Source organism: Orycteropus afer, unplaced genomic scaffold (genome assembly GCF_000298275.1).
Source record: "Orycteropus afer afer isolate SDZICR_OR568_19922 unplaced genomic scaffold, OryAfe1.0 scaffold00128, whole genome shotgun sequence".
NCBI classification, from domain to species: Eukaryota; Metazoa; Chordata; class Mammalia; order Tubulidentata; family Orycteropodidae; genus Orycteropus; species Orycteropus afer.
Genome location: NW_006921715.1, coordinates 537227 through 558711, shown reverse-complemented (window position 1 = coordinate 558711; position 21485 = coordinate 537227). Strand labels below are relative to the sequence as shown.

The window sequence follows — 21485 nt, the reverse complement described above, 5'->3', positions numbered from 1 at the left end:
ACCTAAGGATTCATCGCGTGTGCTTACCTGAGGAGCTCTGGTGGTGCAGTGCCTAAGGAATTTGACTGCTAACCAGAAGGTTGGAGGTTCACACCCACCGTCACTCCTCGGAAGGAAGGTTGGGGAATGTGCTTCTGTGGAGAATACTACCTTGGAAACGCAAGGAGGGGTCGCTGTGAGTCGGATTCGACTCCACGGCAGTGAGGTTGATTTTTTATTTGATTGATTTGATTGATTGGTGCTTATCCGAGGAGGGTACTTTGGTACTCCAGCCGGTGGTGAACTTCTTAAGGCAGACAGTGAAAAGAAACGAGGAAGGCGCTGGGCTGAAAAGAACCTGTGAGATGTGGAACAGGAGCCAGTGGGCTGCACGCATCTCTCCAGAAAAGCCTGATGTAGTCAGTGGTGGGGAGAACGAGTAAGGAGCTCAGGGTCATCTCAGAAGGACAGACGGAGACCTCTGCACAGAGAGGGGAAGGAAACTAAGACAGCGTGGCCGTAAGTGGGGCACGGCTTCAGCAGCATTTAGAGCGAGAACGCCTGGGACCTGACTCTGGGGAATGTGGCCCCCACACACCATTCGATCCCACAGTGCCCACTAGTGATGCAATTACAAATCAGTTGTTTGTTTTTTCTTGTATAAGCCACCTGTTAAAAGGTTTCAGCTTCATGCACAGAAAAGGTTCTGGCACGGCACTGCGAGGTGGATGGAGGCCTGGGCTCATCTGACTCCCATTTGACGTGCTATCTCTGGTGAAGGAGGACGCGCCACCCTAAACAGCTCTCTCTGGTTCGGCAGTGGGGTGCTGAGAGCTACTCGAGCCTGGGGGCTTCCTGTTGGGTCTTGACAGCTTGAGACTGTCTGGCTGAGAGGACCCTCCTGAGGCCCGTGACCTGACCGGAAGTCAACGCCTAAGACAAAGCCCATGTGTCAGATTTGGGAACCTGCCGGATCTTCTGCACTTAAGACCCCACTAGACTTGTGCTACTAGCGCTGCCACCACCCCTCTATGCCATGGCTCTTCCTGAGAACCATGTAATAACTTAATAACCTCCTCCATGGAGTGCGCTGATAATCGGGGTGCACAGTTGGACTTGAACCTGACCATATGCAGACCATTTCAGCTTCCTGCTGCACTGAGCTTAAGCTGCTCTGTAAGCCCATTACCTCTGGGCGTGGGCATGTGTAAGGAAGGCTGACTTCCCCCTGGAAAGCCATGGTGTCACAAGGTGGCCTGTGGGTGATGTGGTTCTGAATACTTCCAGAAATTATCAGTGAGTGGGCTGGCGAGTTCTCTTTGCTGATTAAGTCTACAAACTGAGTAAAAAGCAATCTCTGCCAGGTCACTTTTGGTTAGATCAGCCCCAGACTGGCTGATTTTTGAGTTTAGCAGCTACCCGAAGACCCTCACAGGATTGCTGTAAGAGGAAATGTGGAGGTGAAAGCACCTTCAAACGCCGCAGGATCACCATGCAAATGTGCACTATCTGGTTTATGGTTTCTGACTGGGAACTGTGTCATTTGTATGAGGCAGTGGTATTCTTTGCCCAAAAGGAGGTAGGTTCTGCCTTCAGGTGACAGCCACATATATGCAGGGGCGTCTCTCCCGCCAGCAGACGGTGGTTCTGCTCTAGACTTCGGCCCCTCAGTCTTCACAGGGAAGGACTTGTGTCCTTTGGAGCCACTGCTGCTGAGGTATTTCGTCCCTGCTTCAGGAGTGTGTGCACATTTTACCTCCTAAGAGCTTGGGGTACACACGTGCCCAACCCAAGCTGGGCCAGGGGTAGTTCCTTCCGCAGGCAGGCTGAGATGTTCTAAAACCAGCAGTCTTGGCCAAGAGCAGTGGTGTTATCTGAGACGGAAGCTTCCGTAGTTGGGCACCCCACTTCTCCAGGTGGCACGTGACATGCAGTGGGCTGCCTTTCACTTTGCGTCCTTCAGCCTCTGAGCGGTGGTTTGCAGTGCCGGGGCCTCCTGCCTCAGGAAGCACGACCGGCACAGGACACCTGAAGGATGAGCTCGTTTTTAGCTGGACCTGTTTAACGCCTGGCCAGTGGGTAACAGCTGTCCTCCCTACAGCTTAATACACGTCACTTTGAATCTCATGGCGCTGGAGTAGGTAGCGTTGTCATTTTACACGGTAAGAAATGGAGGCTGAGAGGGCAGCTTGCTCGTGCTGCCTGGGCCGTCAGAGGATCCGTGTGAAGGATCACTCGGCGGGAGGCCAAGAAGCTCTTCTGAACCAACCCCCAGTGGTGTGTGGTGGTCTCTGCCCACAAACAGAACTTTGTGCCAGCGCCCACTTGTGCATAAAATAACTTCTCCAGTTGGTTGTATTCACATGAAATTTAAAGGGTCAGCATATAGCACCTCCAGTTTTAAGTATGACGTGCATTTAGAAAATGATGTTTTAAGAAAAATGCCATTGAAAATAACGTGAAAAATCGAGTTGGGTGAATGGTATTTGGACATTACACTGCTCTCTTTACTTTTGTGCGTATTTGAACATTTCCATGATAAAACGTTTTAAAAACTAGAAGATGGAAGTCCTAGTAATCAACCTGAGGAGCTGTATCGTGAGGGGGCCTGTCCGGCACTCCTGCCGACTCCACGTTGGAGGCTCAGGCGGAGCAGAGCAGGGAAAAAAGGCCTGGATACCGTGCTTGTCAACCCAGGGCCTTCTGCCAAAATCGGGTTAAGTGCTGTTGGTTTTTTAACTCTGATCCAGCCTCCTGGTGGCACAGTGGCCTGTCATTTTTGCCCTGCCTGTTTTGTGAGCTCAGACCAAAACTCCAGGAGTTGCTGGTATTTAAGAAAGAAGCTGGTTCAGAGCCCCGTGCACAGTGAGCACTTAGAAAATATTTGCTCTGATGCCGTAGTGCTCTGGGTACAAGAGAGAAGAAGTGGCCACAGGGTTGGGGTCCGGGAAGACGCCAGACTGAAAGTACTCTGGGCATTGAGAGTAGGAAGGATGCAGTGTCTTGAAGAAATCTGGAGCTGAGGTACAGCTGCAGAGGTGTCGTTTCACCTGGCATCCCCTGCGGGCGGGGGATGGTTTAACAGCTGGTTGTATGAGTTGGGGTTTATAAAGTAAGAGGCATCAAGAAACTGTTTTTCTAGATTAAGGGTGTAGGGAAAGAAAGGCTGCTGTTAGCGCCTTTGTGACGGAAAGGCAACAGCAGTAATGGCTTCGCAGCAAGAGGTGGTCTGCGTGGACCCTCATTGTCAGAGGGTCCCTGGCGGGCGTTTGTCCAGAGCTCCCCTTGGGTGGGTAGGAGGATGCGGTGGCAAAGAGAAGGCCGAGTGGGGAGCTGGCCCTGAGAGCACGGGGCTGCTTTCTAGTATTCCCAGGGCTCCTCGGTCCCCACCTGCTCAGCTCGGGGAGGATTTGGAGAGAAAGTTGTAACAAAAGGCCAAAGGTGGATTCAGTGGAGGCGGCCGGTGGTAAGTCACCAAGTCAGCGAGCTGTCTGGACAGGGATTCCAAACGGGGCGCTCCCTAACGACCCCCACAAGGCTCTCGGCAACTACGCCCCGGTGCCCTCCCTGGGTGGGCCCATCGGCTCTCCCTAACTACGCCCACGGTGCCAGGACTCGTGTTACATGGGGGAACTTCCCAAGCCCCACCCTGGATCTGGAAGCAAAGCCAGTAAATGCTCTTACTTTTTTAAAATACTGTAATTTCTGCTCCCCCATCCCTCCTCCCCCTAAAATCATATGATGAAAATTAAACAGCATGAAGGGGTGTGGGGGTCCACCCGCCCTGGGATCTCCTCCCCAAAGCAGCGCGGCGCCCACTGTGCTCCTCCTAGCAGTCGGCGTTCCCGCCCCCTTTGATCCCTTTGGGGCAGACTCCTCCTCTGACCAGCAGCTGCTTTGGGATCCCTTGGCTGCCCGGCTGGGATACTTGTCTGGGCTTGGCTGCTGATCTTCCATGGTTGTACAGAGGGTTTGGGGGACAGCGTGTGTGAACCTCGCAGGTCATTGGGTCCCTCTAGGTTGCCCGTGTGTCAGCTGGGGGCCTCTCAGAGAGCCTCGGGAGCGTCATCTGTGGAGTGGGGGCCGGTCCGCACGTCCTGGGACCCAGTGACAGGGAGTGCTCTCGTCCCCCCCCCCCCTTTGGGACAGCGTTGTACAGTCTTGTTTTTTTGTGCTTACAAGGAAAACATTTTAGGAACTCTTTGATTTACGTCGGTTGTGTCTACCCACTCCTACAAATCTCTCTCTCTCTCTCTTTTTGGGAAGAATGAAACCGAGAAAGATTAAAGAAGACGATGCTCCAAGAACAATAGCTTGCCCTCACAAAGTAAGTGATGCTGGGTCAACATGTTGGCCACAGTGTTGGTCAGGTGTCGGGTGCCCATGAGGAATTGGCATCTTTGTCTCCGTCTTCATAATTGAGATGAAGTCAGGCCTGCCCTCTCCCATCCCTGGGGCCGGGAGCCTGCACTGGGGTGTCGTCTTTGTCGCCCAGCAGAGGCACTTAGCTTGAATGATGGAGCTGGTTCCTGGGGGTGCCAGGGCTTGACCATCACTCTGCCTGTCAGTCCTGTGAGTTTGCCTGCATCCTGCCCGTGGACCTTCATGGGGCTGTCGGCTTCTTAGTGAAATCAGGAAGTTACTTTGAATGTTGCTGAAGTAAGCCTAATGCGGCTTTGATTTCCTTCACCATTGTCTTAATTTGCCCTGTTAATTGTCTGTTATTAGAGGGTATCTAACTGTTCTCAGATGTGGTCCATCTTTGAAATAAAGGGCGGCCTGCAGAGTGCTTTGAGGTCTAAATGAACAGAAAATAGAGGCTCGCGTCAGTGTGGGGATTTTGAGTGGACTAGACTTCCCACCATGAACTTTGGTCTGGGGAAGGAGGAGCTTCGTGTCCTGATGTCAAGGCTGTAACTCCGCCCTCACGTGGCATCCGAGCACTTGTTCATGCTTGTTATGTGGGGATTTTGAAAGTGATTTCTCTAGGGGCCGAGAATACACGAGCGTTTAAGAACAGTTACACCCTAAGGAGCGCCTGGCGTCCCTTGCTCCTCTTTGTGGTTGCCCTACAGTTGATTTGTTTTGATTCCATTTTCCAAATGGAAGCCCCGCATAGAGATGAAGGTGAGGAAACGGTGGCTTCCTCTGCCACTGTCCGCGGTCACTCGGGCTGTCCTGTGCTCCATTCACTGGGCGACAATTGCAAGAGGAGTTGCGGACACGCCCCTCCACCTGCCTCAGTTCGTGCTACACTGGTGGTTGGGCTACCTGCCACTTCTTCTCCTAGCGTCTCACAAAATGCGTTTCTCCTGTGGTTGCCATTCCTTGGAGATCCTCTTGCTTCTCTGTCAAGAGGGGGAAGGAGGCAGAGGGAGTGGGACACTGGGCGATGGAGAGTGACAGCCCATTCTCACAGCACAGACTGGGGTCACCAAAGGTCATGGTGGCCTGCCAGCCCTTTCACTCCGTTTCCCTGGTGGTGCTTCTGTTAATTCACGTGGGGACACAGCTGGGCGAGGCAGCAGTGGTGGAGCCTGGGGGCCAGCCCAGCGCGTTGGGGTCTACTCCCAGCTCAGCTACTGCCAGCTGTGTGACCTTGGGCAAGTCTAGCAAAGGACGTCACGAGGCCTCAGTCCCCTCTGAGGCCTTTTGCATTAGAATACAGGCCTTGGGCAGCTGTCCGGTTTTGCACTAAATCCTTGATCAGTGCTCACCTGTAACGCTGCGTAGTATGAACGGGGGTGAGCCAGTGAGGGAGCTCTTGGAGAGGAACCAGGGCCCTGCTCGGCGGGGCTGGGGGGGTCTCATCTCCCGCAGGCTGTCAGGTGGTGGGCGTGGCTGGACCCTGGCTCGCGCCTGCAGTGTGAGCCAGCAGCCTCTCTCTTCTGTTGAAGGGCTGCACAAAGATGTTCAGGGACAACTCTGCCATGAGGAAACACCTGCACACCCACGGCCCCCGAGTCCACGTGTGTGCAGAGTGCGGCAAAGCTTTCGTGGAGAGCTCAAAGCTGAAACGACACCAACTGGTTCATACTGGAGAGAAGCCCTTCCAGGTAGAGTCGCTCCCTCCTCCCCTCCTCCCCTCACACCCTCCCAGGCGTCTGCCGGTGGCGGCAGCGTGTGATGCCGGAAGCCACCGAGAGCCAGACCGATTGCTCTTAGAGGTGCACCTTTTCCTTAGAAGTGCCTGTCAGGGGACCCGGGCTCTCGGCTTGGCCGTGGGTGGTCTGTGGGGTGCTGACCGCAGGCTGGCGTCTACCAGGCGAAACAGCATCACCACTGGACACACCTGAACGGCTTTCCTAGTGCCCTCAGTGGTCAGAAGGGACTTGTGAGACTGTCGGGTGAGAGTCCATAGAGGTGCAGTCCGCCCTCATGCCGGAGCCCGGAACCAGGTGAAGGACCTCGGGCTGCAGCCCCCGAGGCTGATGTTCTTTTTGGTAATCGACGCTGGACACGTTCTCGATTGTCTCTGTTTTATTTTCTGAGACATTTAGAGATGTACTAGGGATGTACCCTCATCAGGAGGTTCCTGCCGTTTTGCCAGACGCCTCCCTTTCTTCTTACGCATCTCATGAGGGCTCGCCATGGGTCCCTGCCCAATGGCTCCAAAGCACATCGAGAAAGATCCCCTGGGGCGGGGGGAGAGTGTGCGGGAAAACAGACCCTCCTTCACCAAAGCAGGGACCTCACGCCATCCCCTCGTACCCCAGGCCTTCACAGTGCCGCTGGGCTGACCTCTGGTCTTTCCTCGACAGTGCACGTTTGAAGGCTGTGGGAAACGCTTTTCACTGGACTTCAATTTGCGCACACACGTGCGAATCCACACCGGAGACAGGCCCTATGTTTGCCCCTTCGATGGGTGTAACAAGAAGTTTGCTCAGTCAACTAACCTGAAATCTCACATCTTAACACATGCTAAGGCCAAAAACAACCAGTGAAAGAAGAGAGAAGAGCCTTCTGCGCCTCGGGAAGCATCTCCGGGAGTGGGATTGGGAATGAACACACCTCTCCTTTGTATATTGTTTCTAGAAAGAATTTTAAAAATGAATCCCACGCACCTAAGGACATGTTTTGATAAAGTAGTAAAAATTTAAAAAACAAAAACTTTAATAAGATGACATTGCTAAGATGCTCTATCTTGCTCCGTACTCTCGTTTCAAAAACACGGTGTTTTTGTAAAGTGTGGTCCCAACAGGAGGACAATTCATGAACTTCGCATCAAAGGACAATTCTTTATACGACAGTGCTCAAAAGGGGACTTCTTTTCACATTCTTATAATATGAAGCTCACCTGTTGCTTACAATTTTTTTAATTTTGTATTTTCCAAGTGTGCATATTGTACACTGGTTGGGGGTATGCTTGGTAATGCTGTGTGTGGTTTTCTGGAGGTTGACAACCTTGCTTGCAGTAGATTTTCTTTAAAAGAACGGGCAGTTACACGCATACTTCAAAAGTATTTTCCTGTACAAAAAGTTCCATCGGTTTCGTTTGCTCTCTTGATTTTGGTTGTATTCTTTGATGTTAACACATTTTGTATAATTGTATCGTATAGCTGTATTGAATCATGTAGTATCAAATAGTAGCTGTGATTTAATAGTGTTAATCAATTTAAACCCATTTTAGTCACTTTTTTTTCTCCCCCAAAAAACATGCTGCCAGATGCTGATGTTGAGTGTAACTCTTTGCCTGGTCAGTTACAGAAGGCGGTGCTCGGCTGTAGCATTTACTGTACTGTACCTTGAACACCTGGTGTGCACATCCGTGTGACAGAAAGGGCAACAATAAAACGCGATCCTAACGCAGGAGTCCGGCAGAAAAAGACCTGTAAGCACAGTTACGCTCTTTTGTTGTCCAGATAATTCTAATTCCTGAGCCTCCCAGAAATTGGAAGCTAAATAAAGCAAGTCAAGTTCCCTTTCTCTGGCCCTCCGTTACGGTGATTTGTGACTGAGCGATGCATGGATGTTTTTATCGTTCCCACGTGCCCTGAGGGAGCACGCAGCCTGCCGTAAGGAGCTACCTCAGGGCACCCTCACCCGGCTCCCCGGGGACTCTGATTTCAGCGCCCCGGCCGACGTTGGATGGACGCGGCTTGACGGGTCCTGTGTGCTTGTCAAGGTAAGGTGCGGACCGGCAGTGGGCGAGCACGGGGCAGACCTCGTCCCTCAGCCTGCCCTCTGAGGCGCCACAGCGGCAGGGCTTGTTGGGCAGGAAGGCGTCTAGTTAGGGGGTCAGAGAGCCCGGCCCTCCGTCAGTGGAGTCCGAGATGCGCAAGTGACACCACCGAGTGCCAGCCTGTGGCCTTCACACCTCCCGATGGACACTAGTGCAGCCGGCAGGCGAGGGGCTGGATTATCCAGAAGTTACTCAGTGAGCACTTTACTCCTCACCTGGTGACCTCTCAGATGTACGATTAGAATTGTGGAGTTCCACTCAGAGGCAAACGTCAGACTCGGTGAGAATATTCTATGAACTGCCGCGGTAAGGAAACTCCCACTTAGTCCAAACGTAAAGTGTGTGTGTCTTTCTGTGCTGTAGGCTGGACTCTGAGTACGGGACAGACTGATAGCGGGTTTATGCATCAGGTGCCCAAGACGCCGTCAGGTCGGATCCGTAGCCCGATCTCACACAGCTGCTCCATCTCTGCCCAGGAGGACGGGTGCTCCGACGACGGCCCCTGCGGCTCTGCAGAAATTGAAGTGCCTTCTGACTCAGACACAAACAGTGTAATCTGAGACCCTTGTGTTGATCCATTCAGAATCTGTAGTCCATTGTTGGGTGGACCCTGCCGTCCTCCGGATAAGCCAGGCTTTGCTGTGTCTGGTGGCAGCAGAAGTGAGCCCTTGACGGCAGCTCCCTGTGACGCGGAGTGCCCAGATACTACCATGTGTTTTGGTGGCTGCCTGTACCTTCCCTCACCACGTCAGGCCGATAGCACCTGGGAGCCCGGGGGCTTTATTCAGAGTCCAGAGCCAAGTAGCCCACGCTCAATACCTCGCCACACTGCAGCCTAGCTGGGGTGCTGTCCTCGGGGCTCTTGCCCAGGGGCCCAGCAAAGCAGGTCTGTGCTAAGGGCACCCCGGCCGGCGCTGACCTGGGCCGGGAAGCCCTCACAGGGCTGAGAGATGCTTGGTACCCTGCAGAAGCCAGGCCTCTGTGGTGGGAGGCCCCTGTTCTCTGTGCCTTGACCCCTGGGAGATGCCTTGGTCATCTCTTTCGTCCTCCCTGTCTCTGTCAAATGGTCACCACCACCCCTTGACTTTGCCTGTTCATGTCTCTCATAGTCTGCAGAGCTCATTTCTATAAGCAGTTTTAATTTGGGTTTTGATGCAAACAATGTACAAGTTCTTGATGGACATGGCGCGCTCGGTTAACCACCGTGTAGGAAACTAGATGAACTGTGATTAGGGAGTAGGTAGTTGTCATTGGGTTTGACTTAACCCCATCTTGCTTGTGTTTAGAAGTGGTCATTTTGCTAACAGTGTGATGTATTACAACTTGAAGTGGTGTTCATGGCGAGTGGGAGTCTTACGGATCACTCAGCTTTGCAGGCTGCCCCGATGCCATACTTTCTTGTCTCTGAGTTGAGCGGCGTGCATGTTTCCAGCACATGTAACACGAGGACCCCAAGGGATGATTTACACTTAACAAGGTGGTGTTTTCTATTTTTGAATTTCTTCCCCTCCCCCGTTCTGGTAGTGGGGTTAGAGGGGGAGGACATAATATTTGTATAAGGAACATCACCTCGGAGTGACACTTATTTTCCAAAATGACATGGCATTCATGCTGTTGATTTCACATAGTGTTTGTATGCTTTGCCTAAACTCAAGGCCTGAGGATTTGAGGAAAATCAAGACGTGTCTTCCTGTGTGGTCTCCGTGTACAAGTTCTTTCAAATGTGGATTTGAGGATGGAAGGGAGACGTGTCCAGGAGTCATGTGTGCAACACTGCAGTGTCCCTGGCAGAGTCCTGGTTCATTTCATCACAGCACATGAGGGTCACTCACACTCAGCAGGAAGCCTGCAGAGACTTGGGCTACAGCCTGTGCCACTCCACGGTGCTCATGCTGCCCCCCACTTAAGGTGTTCACACTCTGCTTGGGTGAAGCTTGGCTCTTGTGACTTACTCAAGCTAGAATTGATGTCCGTGGCATCCGAAACCTGGTCAGTCTGACCCCACACTCCCTCCCCCGCTGCCAGGCAGAGCCTTGACCACTGACCGTCTGGACCCCTGTTTCCTGACTCCTGGGTGATTGGGCTCAGAGTGGCTGGGAATCTGTTTGTTCCTCCTCAGTTCTGTCCACACCTCTGTTTTGTTCCGTCTGACCACCAGCAAGAACGGGCTCCCAGAGACGCCAGCTGGCGCAGCTGCAGCCCATCCAGGCCAGCTCTCTGCCACCCACTGACCCAGAGCCTCTGTCCTGGCATCCCTGGCACTGCTGAGGTGGAAGTCCCTCCTCAGAGTTCAGGCCCATGGGGCCTAGGGGGCTATCCCACCCAACAGGTTGGGGAGAAAGCCAGAAATCCGAGGACGTGTGGCTCTGCTCAGGCTTCCTGGAGTGGGTGAATGCCCCAGGCCTGGCTGGTCCACGCAGCCCACACAGCACGTGACTGAATGGTCCCCGTCCCCAGAGGCAACTGACCTTCCATCTACTCTGGCCACTGCTCAGACATCCAAGTTACCTGAGAGGGCTCAAGTGTAGGCCCTTCAGATCGGCGACTTTAGGCAGGAGCTGTAAGCTGGGACCCTGCCTGGACGTGGTGGGCTGCGTGGGCAGCACACGTGCCATGCTTCACCCACTCCCCTTGTAAAAGCTGGCGGGGGCATCAAGATGGAATGTTGGCATGAGGTCAGCAGGCAGATGCAGCTGCCACCCGCAAGGCCCATGCAGGCCCTGGCCGTGCTGCCCAGCCTGCTCTGGGTCTGGCCAGTGTCCTGGGCCCTGCACGAGCGAGCGTGATAGAAGCTGTTCACTGGAAGCACAGCTATTGATTTTCCTCAAATCAGCTGCTTTTCATGGAAGACGCCCAGACACCGTACGAAGCTGCGCTGGGTGCTGCCGGGAGCAGGCCGTTGCTGGGCTGTTCTCTGAGCTGCGGGTGTCAGGCAGCCTTGGACGGGGAGAAGGGCCTCGCACCAAACAGTAACCTTTCCTTCCTGTAGCGTCCCTCACAGGGGTCTGCTGACCGTGAGCGGTGACCGGTCAGACCATAGAGAAGCTCTGTGCTAAGTCACTCTGGTCAGCTGTGTGGGCCCCAGCTCAAGGACGTGAGTGAGCCTTGGGTCTCATGTACATTTTCTCTTAAGTGTTCTTTGCCATTTCTGGAATTGTCCTTGGTTTTTCCTTAGCTCATAGGTCATAGCAGCAGAAATATTCTAGTATTTAAGGCATCCGCATCAAGCGTCAGATGGCTTTGCATCCAGAAAAACATTTAACAGTAACTCAGTTTGAAGCACCACGCATGTGTAACATGGCTCTATAAACTATAATAAATACATTGTTAAGCTTTCCAGCGTCTGCTGTGCTTCTCGTCTGTTCCTCATGCCCTCGGAGCCACCTCTTCCCGAGTCCCGTTACCCTGGGAACTGGGGAGACAGCCCTGCCCGGGCCGATGGCCGCTGAACCGCTCCAGGCAGAGCCTTGATGGGTGCAGACTGCCCGGAGCCAGTCTCCAGGAGCAAGCGACACCTCCAGAACACAGCCCCTCCGCTTGGGAGCAGCTCGCCCCCTTTTCAGAAGGCACAGCCAGATGCATCCTACTCACTTAGGCCCTGGGGGCTCCTTGGTCCCGGAGCTTCCTACCTGGGGTGCACTCTGAGGAACTGGATGAAGTAGACCGTGAGCTCCTGCAGCTTGGTCCAGACATACCTGTCCCCAGCGGGGGCCCTGTATCTGATGGACTGCTGAGTGGGTTTCGGCATTAACCCTCGTATGTGCTAATGACGGGCAAGGCATCCGCTGAGGCCGTGAGGGCCGGCCTGCGTGAGGCCCAGAGCTGTGGAGCGGAGTCCCACAGTAGCGTGTCCGAGGGGACATAGTGCGTGCATCTTGACTGGTGCAGGGAAAGGCCTGAGGGCGCTGAGGGCTTTGGAACTGGCCTACAAGGTAAAAATGGAACCAACATCCCTGGCCATGCTCATCACCACACTTGATCCTGCAGACCAGACTTTGGGTTGCATTGGGCTCGGCCAGCTGCACTGGCCACCATCTGGGAGCTGAAATTCAGACCCGCAGCTGCCAGCCTCCGCTGCACTCTGCCTGCAGGAGGCCCTGTTCGTGAGGCAGAGGCTGGGCCAGAGGCCTCCCTGGGGCCCAGGTGCACCCACTCCAGAACAGTGGCCCCTGTGCTAGGAGCGCGGCCCTCGGGGCCAGCCTCGTCACTGAGCTGCTTCGGGCTCCCCTGGCCTGAGCCTCGCCACCCCACGCAGACGTTAGTGGCCCCCCATTCCTGCTCGGTAGAGCTCGGCTGTGCTGCCCTGGCCCTGCCTCCGCTTGGGTTTTCTCCATCTCCTTGCATCCCCACGTTAGTTCGTGCGCTCACTGAAGACTAATTGAACAATGAAGATAAACGGGAGGAAGGGGTGGGGGAGGAGGGAGATGGGCGCCGACTGGGAGTGACCTCTGGCCACATGGGGTCTCCGTAACCAGACCCTGTGACTGCCCCCCAGGCTGGGGCCAGACCCTTCCCTGGAGCAGAGCCCAGCAGTCCCCTGCCTCCGGCTGCCATAGACTTGAGGCAGCCCCTGGCTGTTGGAACTGTGTTCCAGCAGAGGCTGAATCTTCAGTGGTAGATTGTCAGGCCTTTATTCAGATGGGCCACTGGGTGGACGCCACCTCCTAGCAGCCAAGCTCCCTGACGGCTTGCTCCACCCAGGGACTCACGGGCGGGACGGGGTGCCTTCACGTTCCACCACCGGAGGGTGCTATGTGCCTCTGCCCAGCCTGCCCCACCCCTCAGCCTGGCGCTGCAGGGAATGCCAGTACAGGTTGGTGTGCGGCCTTGGCGCCAGGGGTCCCGGCAAGAAGGCCTGCTTCCCGCGCCTCTGCTACCAGGCCGTGGGGGCTGGTCTCCGCTCCTTCGCCCTCCCAGCTCCGTGCAGCACCAGGCCTGAGAAGGACGGGCCTGGGCTGAGCCCAGACGTGCCAACAGCTCCGAGCTGGAGTGCAGCTGAGTTGTTAACCAGGTATCCTACGTGGCAGGGCTGGAAAGACCTGGAACATGGCCAAACAGGAGCACCAGTGACTGGAGCTCTCGGTCACCCTGGGCGCCTCAATTCCCTCCTTACTGTGAGGGGTGCTCTGAAGGCAGGGAGGGAGAGTTGGGCCAGGAGAGGTGGGGAGCGCAGAGGAGGAGGGAGGGAGCGATGCCTGCAGGAGGGCCAGCAGCCCAGGGCGTCCTTGGGTGAAGTCAGGCAGGACCAGCCCATGTGGGAGCGGGATGGTTCAGGTCCTGGGTGGAGGCAGAGGCTGGGCGTGAGGAGTGAGAGCGACGCGGGCATTCAGCATTTCCAGTCAGCAGGGGGGCTGCGGGAGGAAGGCACTGCACCCCTGAGGCCCTCCAGGCTGGATCTGCTCTTGTCACCCTCGTGGCAGAGGGGGGAGGGCTCCTAACATCATGGGACTCCCACTTCCAGGCCTGTGCCGGTGCTCCAGACGCCACTGTGCGACGCTCCTGCGCCAGCTGCCCCCTCCTTCCTCTGCCCCGTTGGCTGCAGACCCTGCCACATGTTGTAATGCCAGCCACCCTCCCCCACCGTGCTCCCCTACGTCCTGGTAACCAGTGACTGCCCTCTGCCTGCCCTCCCTGAGGCCCCGCAGCCTCCACAGCCCAGCGGCCCCTAGTGTTTGTCTTCACTGACACCCCCGGTCTCCCTTGGGCCCTACCGTCTTGCCGGGACTGCACCCCAGCTGTCAGCTCGCTGTCCGTAACCCCCACTGGGGCGGACAGCCATCTGTAGGCGGGCCTCAGGCAGGGGTGCAAGGGCCTGGCCTCGAAGGGCCGTGGGCTCGGCTCCCACACCTTGGACAGGTGCCGCACCTCCTGTGCCTCAGCGTCCTCCACTGCAGAATGGGGGTCCCCGTTGTTGAGAAGGCCTAAGGGGGTGTGCGTGAAGGGCAGAGCTGTTGTCCTTACGGTCACACATAGCGTTGTCTGCAGGGAGGGCTGGGACTAAGGCCTCAGCTGTGTGGTCTCTACAAACTCACTGAACAGCTCAGTGAAAGTCCCGGGGGCATGAAGCGACTGCCCTCCGTTCAGTGCTGTCACCTGAGATCCAAGTCCACCCTGTTGGCTCCTTCTCCCGGCGCCCTCTGCGCGCCCTCTGCGTCAGTCAATGGCCCTCCATAGGGTTTCCTGTGGCAGAGTTTCCGGACATTCCCAGGGAGTCTGGGAAGGAGGCGAGAATTTTCACCTGGACACACTCAGGCCAAAACCAATTAGGACTCAGAACAAAAAGCAGAATGGGAAGAGAGAAGAGGGAAAATTATAAAGAGGAAAAAAAAAATTAAAAAGGTAGAAGGAATATTGGATGTGCACTAAGAGGGCCTGTCATTGTACCCAAGGTGCCCTCAGTGGCCGCCTCCACCTCGTCACGCCCGGCCACCCCCAGCCGCATACCCTTCCTCCCCACTTCCCACCTCCCGGCCTAGAGCCTGGGCCGCCGCTTCTCTGCCTCTTAACTGTCCTCCCAGCTGCTGGATAAAGAAGTTGAGGGGCGCTTTTGGTGAAATGCCCCAACTCTTACCAGGAAGGCGGCCAGTCTCAACGACCGGCAAGGCAATGATGGGGTGAGAAAAAAGCAAAGAACGGAATGGTCAGCACCCAGACTGTGCTTGGAGGGTGTGGATGTGTGCAGGGCTGGACTCGCCCGGGACATGTGGGAAGACCTCTGGGCTGGGGGGCTGGGGGCATGTCTCCTCTGCCTTGGGTTCTGTTTGTGTTTTAGTTTTATTACATTCATGTATTACTTTTTCCAACTAGAATAAACATAATTTCAAATCAGAGAAAAAACAAAATGTAAAATAAATTCATAAATCCTCCCCATGACTTGTTGGTACGTGTTTCACGGTCCGCACTGGGGACACCCCACTTTGTTTGCTCCCGCTGTGGCCCCCGTGAGGTCACCGAGTTGGGGGGTGGCAGGAGACCCTCCTCCAACCTCCTGCCTGGGTCACCCTTTGTCACCACCCTTCTATGAGGGCTTACTGTCTCTTGTCCCACAAGAACATGTGCCCTGGTGGGCAGACAATGGCATGTTTGGCTGTTGCCCACCTTGGACCAGGAACAACAGAGCAGGCCTCCAAGAAGGCTTTTGCTCAAATTAATTCCTGGAAGGAGTCGTGTTAGGGCCTTTCTGGGGGACGCGGATGGTGGGGTGGTGGGGACAGTGAGGACACCATGGCCACAGTCCTGCCTGCAAGGTGAGTACTTTGGCCACTCACAGGCTACTAGTGAGGGCCAACCGCTGAGCTTTCGTCAAGGTTGGCACCCTTCTTCCTGCCACCCGTCACCCCTGCGTTGGAGGTGCCACTGTGGGCCCAGCAGGGTGACAGGCCTGTCCAGGGTCACCCAGCCAGGCAGAGCCGGGGCGGATCGACCGTGCTCCCAGCCAGGCTGTCCTCACCCCGGATCTCCTGCGGTCTCTCTTCAGAGGAAGAGTGAAAGGCCAAGGAGTCTCCAGGGGAGCCAGGCTATCACCTGGGAGCTGAGCAAGGGGCATGTGAGCAACAGAGCCTGTGACATGCCCGGGGTCACCCGCCTGCGGTCAGCAGTCAGCCCTTCCTGGGCTCCTGCCCCCAGAAACTAAGCCGACTGCATGGTGCTGGGGCTCAGTGGGGCAAAGCGGCTTGGGAGAGGTCCCACCCAGAGGGAAGCTGGGTCCTCTGCCCTGCTCTCCCTCGCCTGTGGCGGGGCTACTGGCTCAGCCGTGGGGAAGATGCCTCCACGTCCGGCACCTGCGGAAGCAGCAGGGGCAGTGCTCGGGCGCCCAGGACTGATTCCAGGGGTGATGGAGTACGGCCTCTCGCAGGAAGCCCTCACTGGCCTCCGAGATGGCTCAGGTCACGGCTCGGACAGGAAGTTCTGTATGCTCTGAGTCCCACCCTACAGCCAGTGGGCACCTCGAGCCCGTCCCTCACATCACGACCCTCGCCTACCCCGTCTCCCTGGCCTGATAAACCAGTTACCCTCCAGGCAGGACTGCGGCCATGGTGTCCACCCCACCCCCAACGCCTAGACTGATCCAACATCCGTGCCAACCCCCCCCCCCGCCCCAACATGATTCCTTCCAGGAACTCATTGGCACAAAAGCCCCACAGGCAGGGTGCTGACATCCGAACGACGTCGGGGTGTCTGGAGTCCACAACCCCATGCATTTCAGAGCAGGACTGCGCCCCACAGGGCTCCCATGGCTGGATTTCCACAGACACATTTCCAGGCCTTTTGTCCAAGGGGCCTCTGGGTGGACTTGCGGCTCCAACCTTTGGGTCAGGAGCCAAGGGTCCCCTTGCTGACCTTCGAGCCCCGACTAAATAGTGGAGGCTGTGTCTGCCTTCCTGTGTGGTCCCAGGTCCCCATCCGCACCGTTTTGCAGATAGCACACTGACACCCTGAGCCTATCAGGTAACTGCCCACGGTCACGGTCACGAGGGCAGGACCTGAGGGCCCCTCCAGGGCGGGGTGGGGAATGAAGGCCCCCCCCAACACACAAATGAAGCCCCGCCCTCTTAAAAAAGACAACAGGACTTTATTCTCTCTGCAGTTTATGTACAATAGTTACACACGCTCCACCAGTGTGCGAAGCGGGGTGACCACACTGGAGCATATTCCCAGGGGGGGCCGGGGCTAGACCACCCTCATTGACCTGACACCCCTACAGAGACACCTGTCCCCTGGCCAATGTCAGGGTGTCAGCTCCAGTCCCCCTAAGATGGGCTCCCTCTGCCTGCAGGGCCTTCTGTCCACGTGGCCCCCAACTGTAACGGGAACACCAGGCAGTGAGCATATCCCACCCAGACGTTTGCTGGAAAGGGAGGAACTGACCTTTGGCTTGTTTGTGGCTTCAGCTGCCCCAGCCCTGGGCAGGGGGCGGGAGGGGGGCCCTACTGCTCCCCTTGCCAAACCCTCGGGACGTCTGGCGGACCGACTGGTAGTCATGGGTCAGTCATAGCTGTCAGCCGACCTGTGGCCCCATCTTACGGATGGACAGCCTGAGCTCTGGGATGCAGACTTGCCCTTGTCACAGCCCTGTGGGGCTCTGCTCTCTCCCGTCCCTAAGCTGAACCGGCTGCAGGCCCCACCCAGGGGTTTGGAGAAGGTGGGGTGCCTTGGCAGAGGACCCAGTCCTGTGGCAGCAGAGTCCCCCATGTACGCCTCTCCCCAGCACAGACAGGACAGGTGGCTGAGACGTCCCTGGAGCTCTGCCGGGGCTGACCTATGGGGAGTGAGTGAGTTGGTGGGCAGCTCACTGGGGGCCGTCAGACAACCTTGGGGCGGGGCTGCAGGCTGCAAGGGAGGTGGGCGGTGTGGCGTGTGGGTTGGGCTTCCGGAAGTCCCCAGGACCAGCGTCACACTGCAGGTCCGTCTCCCACCTTCGTGACCGGCAGCGTGAGGCCTGGGAACATCCCATTGGACAGCTGAGAAAAGTGAGGCCTGGGGACCCCACGTGAAGTCCGTGGCCCAGCTGATGAGTCGAGTCCAGTCCAAGGTGACGGGGTCCCCATCCCCCGCACCTGGGCAGGCCCGTGGGGCCGAGCTCCGAGAAGCAGCCATCGGGAGGTGGGGGCCAGGTGGCTCTGGGGGGTAGGTCACAGGCTGGAGGGCTGGGCCAGGGCGGGTCCGGCTGCCGGGGCGGCCGCAGGCACAGCCTCCCCGTCGGCCTCCTGGCCCCTGGCGTAGGTGAGCACCACGGTGACGGTGGCGAAGGTGGCGGCGTTGACGGGGAAGGCGCGCAGCAGCGTGGAGGCCAGCCCCCGCGTGAAGACGCGCCAGCCCTCGGCCCGGTAGCTCTGGCGCACGCAGTCCAGGAAGCCGCGGTAGCGCGGGGCGCCCCGCAGCCCGTCGGCCTGCAGCCGCGACTTGACCACGTCCACCGGGTAGGTGGAGAGCCAGGACGCGATGCCCGAGGTGCCGCCGGCCAGCAGCAGCTTGGGCACCAGCAGGCGGTCGCCCGGCTCGCAGCCCAGCGCGCGCGTCAGCACGTCGTACGTCAGGAAGTAGACGCCGAAGCTGGGCGTCTCGCGCAGCAGCGTGGATACCATGCCGCGGTTGACGCCGGGCAGCCCCTCCTGCCGGTAGATCTGCGCCAGGCAGTCAAGGGAGCCCGTGTAGGTGCGCGCCGGGCCCGCGCCCTGCAGCTGCAGCCGCGTCTTCGCCAGCTCCATGGGGCAGCAGATGACGCACTGGATGGCGCCGGCCGCCGCGCCCGCCAGGAACTGGTTCAGCGGCGTGTCTCGGCCCAGGGCGCGGAGCGTGTTACCCTGCACGCCGAACACGAGCGCGTTGATGAACGTCAGCCCCATGAGGGGTGAGCCTAGGCCCTTGTACAGGCCCAGCACCTGCGGGCCGGGGAGAGACGCCATCAGGGCCCGGGCACCCTCAGCCCCAGTCCCCCACGGTGCTCAGAAAGACAGACGCCTGGACCCAGGGTCCTGACTGGTCTGGCCCCAGCTTCCTCCCCCCTGGAGTGGGAAGGCCTGCGCCCACCCCGCCCCACTCACGCTCTCCTGCCGGATGATGGACCGGAAGCAGTGCACCGTCCCTCGGTACTGGGGCTTGGCCACGCTCTGCACCTGCAGCCGCACCTGGAAGGCGAGGGAAGATGGGCGGCGGCCAGGGGGAGTGGGTGAGCGTGGCAGGGGGAGGCCGGGAGCCAAGGAGCGAGCACTCGGGGGCTTTGGGGAGTCCACGGGGCAGGGCCGGGTGTGCCCGCTCTTCTGGATGGGGGCTGGGTGAGCAGACACAGGGACCCCCAACAGCCTCTCCATCTGAGCTGAGCCCATCTTCCCTACCACTGCCCAGAGCTGGCCTCGAGCTAGTTCCTGACCCCTCCCCATTGTCCCGGCCACACCGGTCGTCCTTCCTGGCTAACAGGGTGGCCACTGTCCCAAAAACATGGCAGATGGGAAATGCCTGGCTCCTCCAGGTAACTGTCCACACCAGGGGCAACCAGCCCAGCTGCATGGTTCCAGCCAGGAGCCCCTACTGAGGACAGCGGCCATCAGTTAAATAAGCAGCGGCAGGGCAGCCGGAGCAAGTGCGCCCATTTCAAAGAAGGGAAGCCCAAGGCTGAGATGCTTTGCAACTTGGATGCAGCTGGCGTTCTGTCCTCTCCAGGGATGTGAGTGGCTGTGCTGCTTGGGGCAAGGATGGGGGTGGGGGTGCTGGCAGGTGAGAGCTCTCACCGGGCATGGCCCAGCTTTATGCCAGAGTTAGGAAGCTCTGCCCATTTTCACCACCAGAACAGGGGTGTCCTCAGCCTAAATGGCTCAGTGAGGAGTAAGGGCCTGAGCAGCTGGCAGCCACTGCTCGGAGGAGAATCCTGGCACTGGGCTCCCAGTAGTGACGTCCACCAGCCCCCTGCCCAGCTCTGCACAGCACTCAGCAGGGAGGAGGAGAGCTCGTTGGACTTTGTGACACAGTAACCGTGAGCTCAAGTCAAGTTCCTGTGATGCAAGGGTCACTCCCCTGCAGTGTCCTGGGGTCTCGGGAGTGACGCTTCTTGTCCTGCAGAACCATGACGCAGAGCTGTCCCCTCCTTGGTCCAAGCACTGGAGATGTCCAGGTTGCATCTTTATGGTGGCTTTAGGCCAGCTTGGGAACGTCACACTCAGAGACTCGGTTCTCCACCGGGGTCCCCAGAGGCCCCTAACGTGTCTGTGCCTGGGCGGTCCGCTCCAGGGGACCAGGTCTGGGGGAGACGGAGCTGACTGGCCCACGTCTTAGGAAATCTAGAGCTGGGGTCCTGGGGGTCCTCTGGAAAAGAGGCACCGACACAGAAGCCTGGTGGGCTCCCAGCTTCCCCGGGGCTGGAGGACCCCACTGGAAGCCCCCCTGGGGCAGAGGAGGCTGGAGTTTCTCAACCAGCCTTACCCAGGCTTCCACCCCAGGACCTGTCCCCTGCCAGGCACAGAGGGCACTCTGGGGGCGGTGAAGGGAGGGTGTGGGGGGGCCCACGCCCATGGGCTGGGCTCACCTGATCTCTACTTACTAGCATTCTCCCGGGAGTGAGGCTTACACTGGATCTACTAAATGTTACACTTCTGCTATGGATGGAGGTGGCCCCTAGCTCAGAAAGTAAAGGCAGGCAAAGCCACACAAGTGGTTAACAATATATCCAGATGCAGCCCCTCCCTGCCGGCCACCCAGCTCCCTACCACCCTGGCCCCAGGCCACCACCCCTCCATGGGCAAAGCCACCGCTCCCAGATGAAGGTGGCCTTGGACAGAGTGTCCCTGCTTGCGGTCAAACAAAGCACACAGAACCTGCCTCCTGCACGAATGTCTGTGCAAGGTGTCTGCTGAGGAGGGCACTGTCGATCTGAGTGTAACAGACCCAGGAAGACCCCAGTGTCAGTCACAGGGTCTGGAAGAACAAACTGTTGCCTGTCCCAGCCACGAAACGATCCGAGGCCACATGGTGTCCCCAAATGTATTCTAGACTCCAGTTTCACGAGGTTGACACGCAGGCAAAACACACCCACACGCTAGAAACCAGGATCAGGCTTTTTGGAGAACGGGCGGGAGTGGCTACGTCAGGAGGCAGTGGGGGACGGCATGCCCTGGGTCTGTTCCCGGGGGGCAGTTACTCAGCTGTGCACTTCAGGGTGGCTCACAGATTTCTACGCTTGTGAAGGCACAGTTTTCGACAAATGTCAACAAACCCAGCACTAGGAACTAAACCCTGCGCTGGCCCAAAGCGTGACACACCTGTTTGTGAGCATGTCTGTTTCAGCAGAAATCATTAATGGCTTGGGGGGAAGGGCCCATGAAGGACTATTTCTTTTCAGGACCTGTATCTCTATTGCAGAACTCTGGATCTGGCTGCTAACCAAAGTGGGTGGTACAAATCTACCAGCCATTCGGTTGGAGAAAAGATGAGAAAGTCAGCTTCCATAATGATTATAGCCTGAACACCCTGTGGGGCAGCTCCACTCTGTCCTCTAGGGGCGCTGTGGGTCAGAATTGACTGCACAGCAGTAGGTGTGGTTTGAGCTACTGCCTAAGGCATTAGACTGCTACCAGAAGGCTGGCAGTTCAAACCCACCAGCTACTCCTTGGAAGAAAGGTTGGGCCATCTACTTCCGTAGTCATACCGCCTCGGAAATCCAAGGAGGGGTTGTTACGAGTGGGATCCAACTGAATGGCACTGTGTTTGGTTTGGTTTTGTCCATAAAGATGCCTTGGAAGTCCTATGGTGCAGTCCCACTCTGTCCTCTAGGGGCGCTGTCAGAATAGACTCCACGGCAGTGGGTGTGGTTTGGGCTTTGCTTCCATGAAGA

The 21485-nt window shown here is 57.3% G+C and overlaps 2 protein-coding genes across 2 annotated transcripts in view; one reads left to right on the top strand and one right to left on the bottom strand.

The window, feature by feature from the left end:
* Positions 1 to 6923, top strand: part of YY1 (YY1 transcription factor) — a 36297-nt gene extending 29374 nt beyond the window's left edge. Inside the window, exons 3-5 of the mRNA XM_007944559.2 lie at positions 4246 to 4306; positions 5877 to 6035; positions 6741 to 6923. Of these exons, the coding sequence (XP_007942750.1) occupies positions 4246 to 4306; positions 5877 to 6035; positions 6741 to 6923 (403 nt within the window). The remainder of the gene's footprint in view (positions 1 to 4245; positions 4307 to 5876; positions 6036 to 6740) is intronic.
* Positions 6924 to 17793: 10870 nt separating this feature from the next.
* The window catches only part of SLC25A29 (solute carrier family 25 member 29), a 5802-nt gene continuing 2110 nt past the window's right edge, over positions 17794 to 21485 (bottom strand). The window contains exons 2-3 of the mRNA XM_007944557.2: positions 18706 to 18789; positions 17794 to 18543 (exon numbers count right to left, since the gene is read on the bottom strand). Coding sequence (XP_007942748.1) covers positions 17794 to 18507 — 714 coding nt within the window. The 5' untranslated portion in view covers positions 18508 to 18543; positions 18706 to 18789. The remainder of the gene's footprint in view (positions 18544 to 18705; positions 18790 to 21485) is intronic.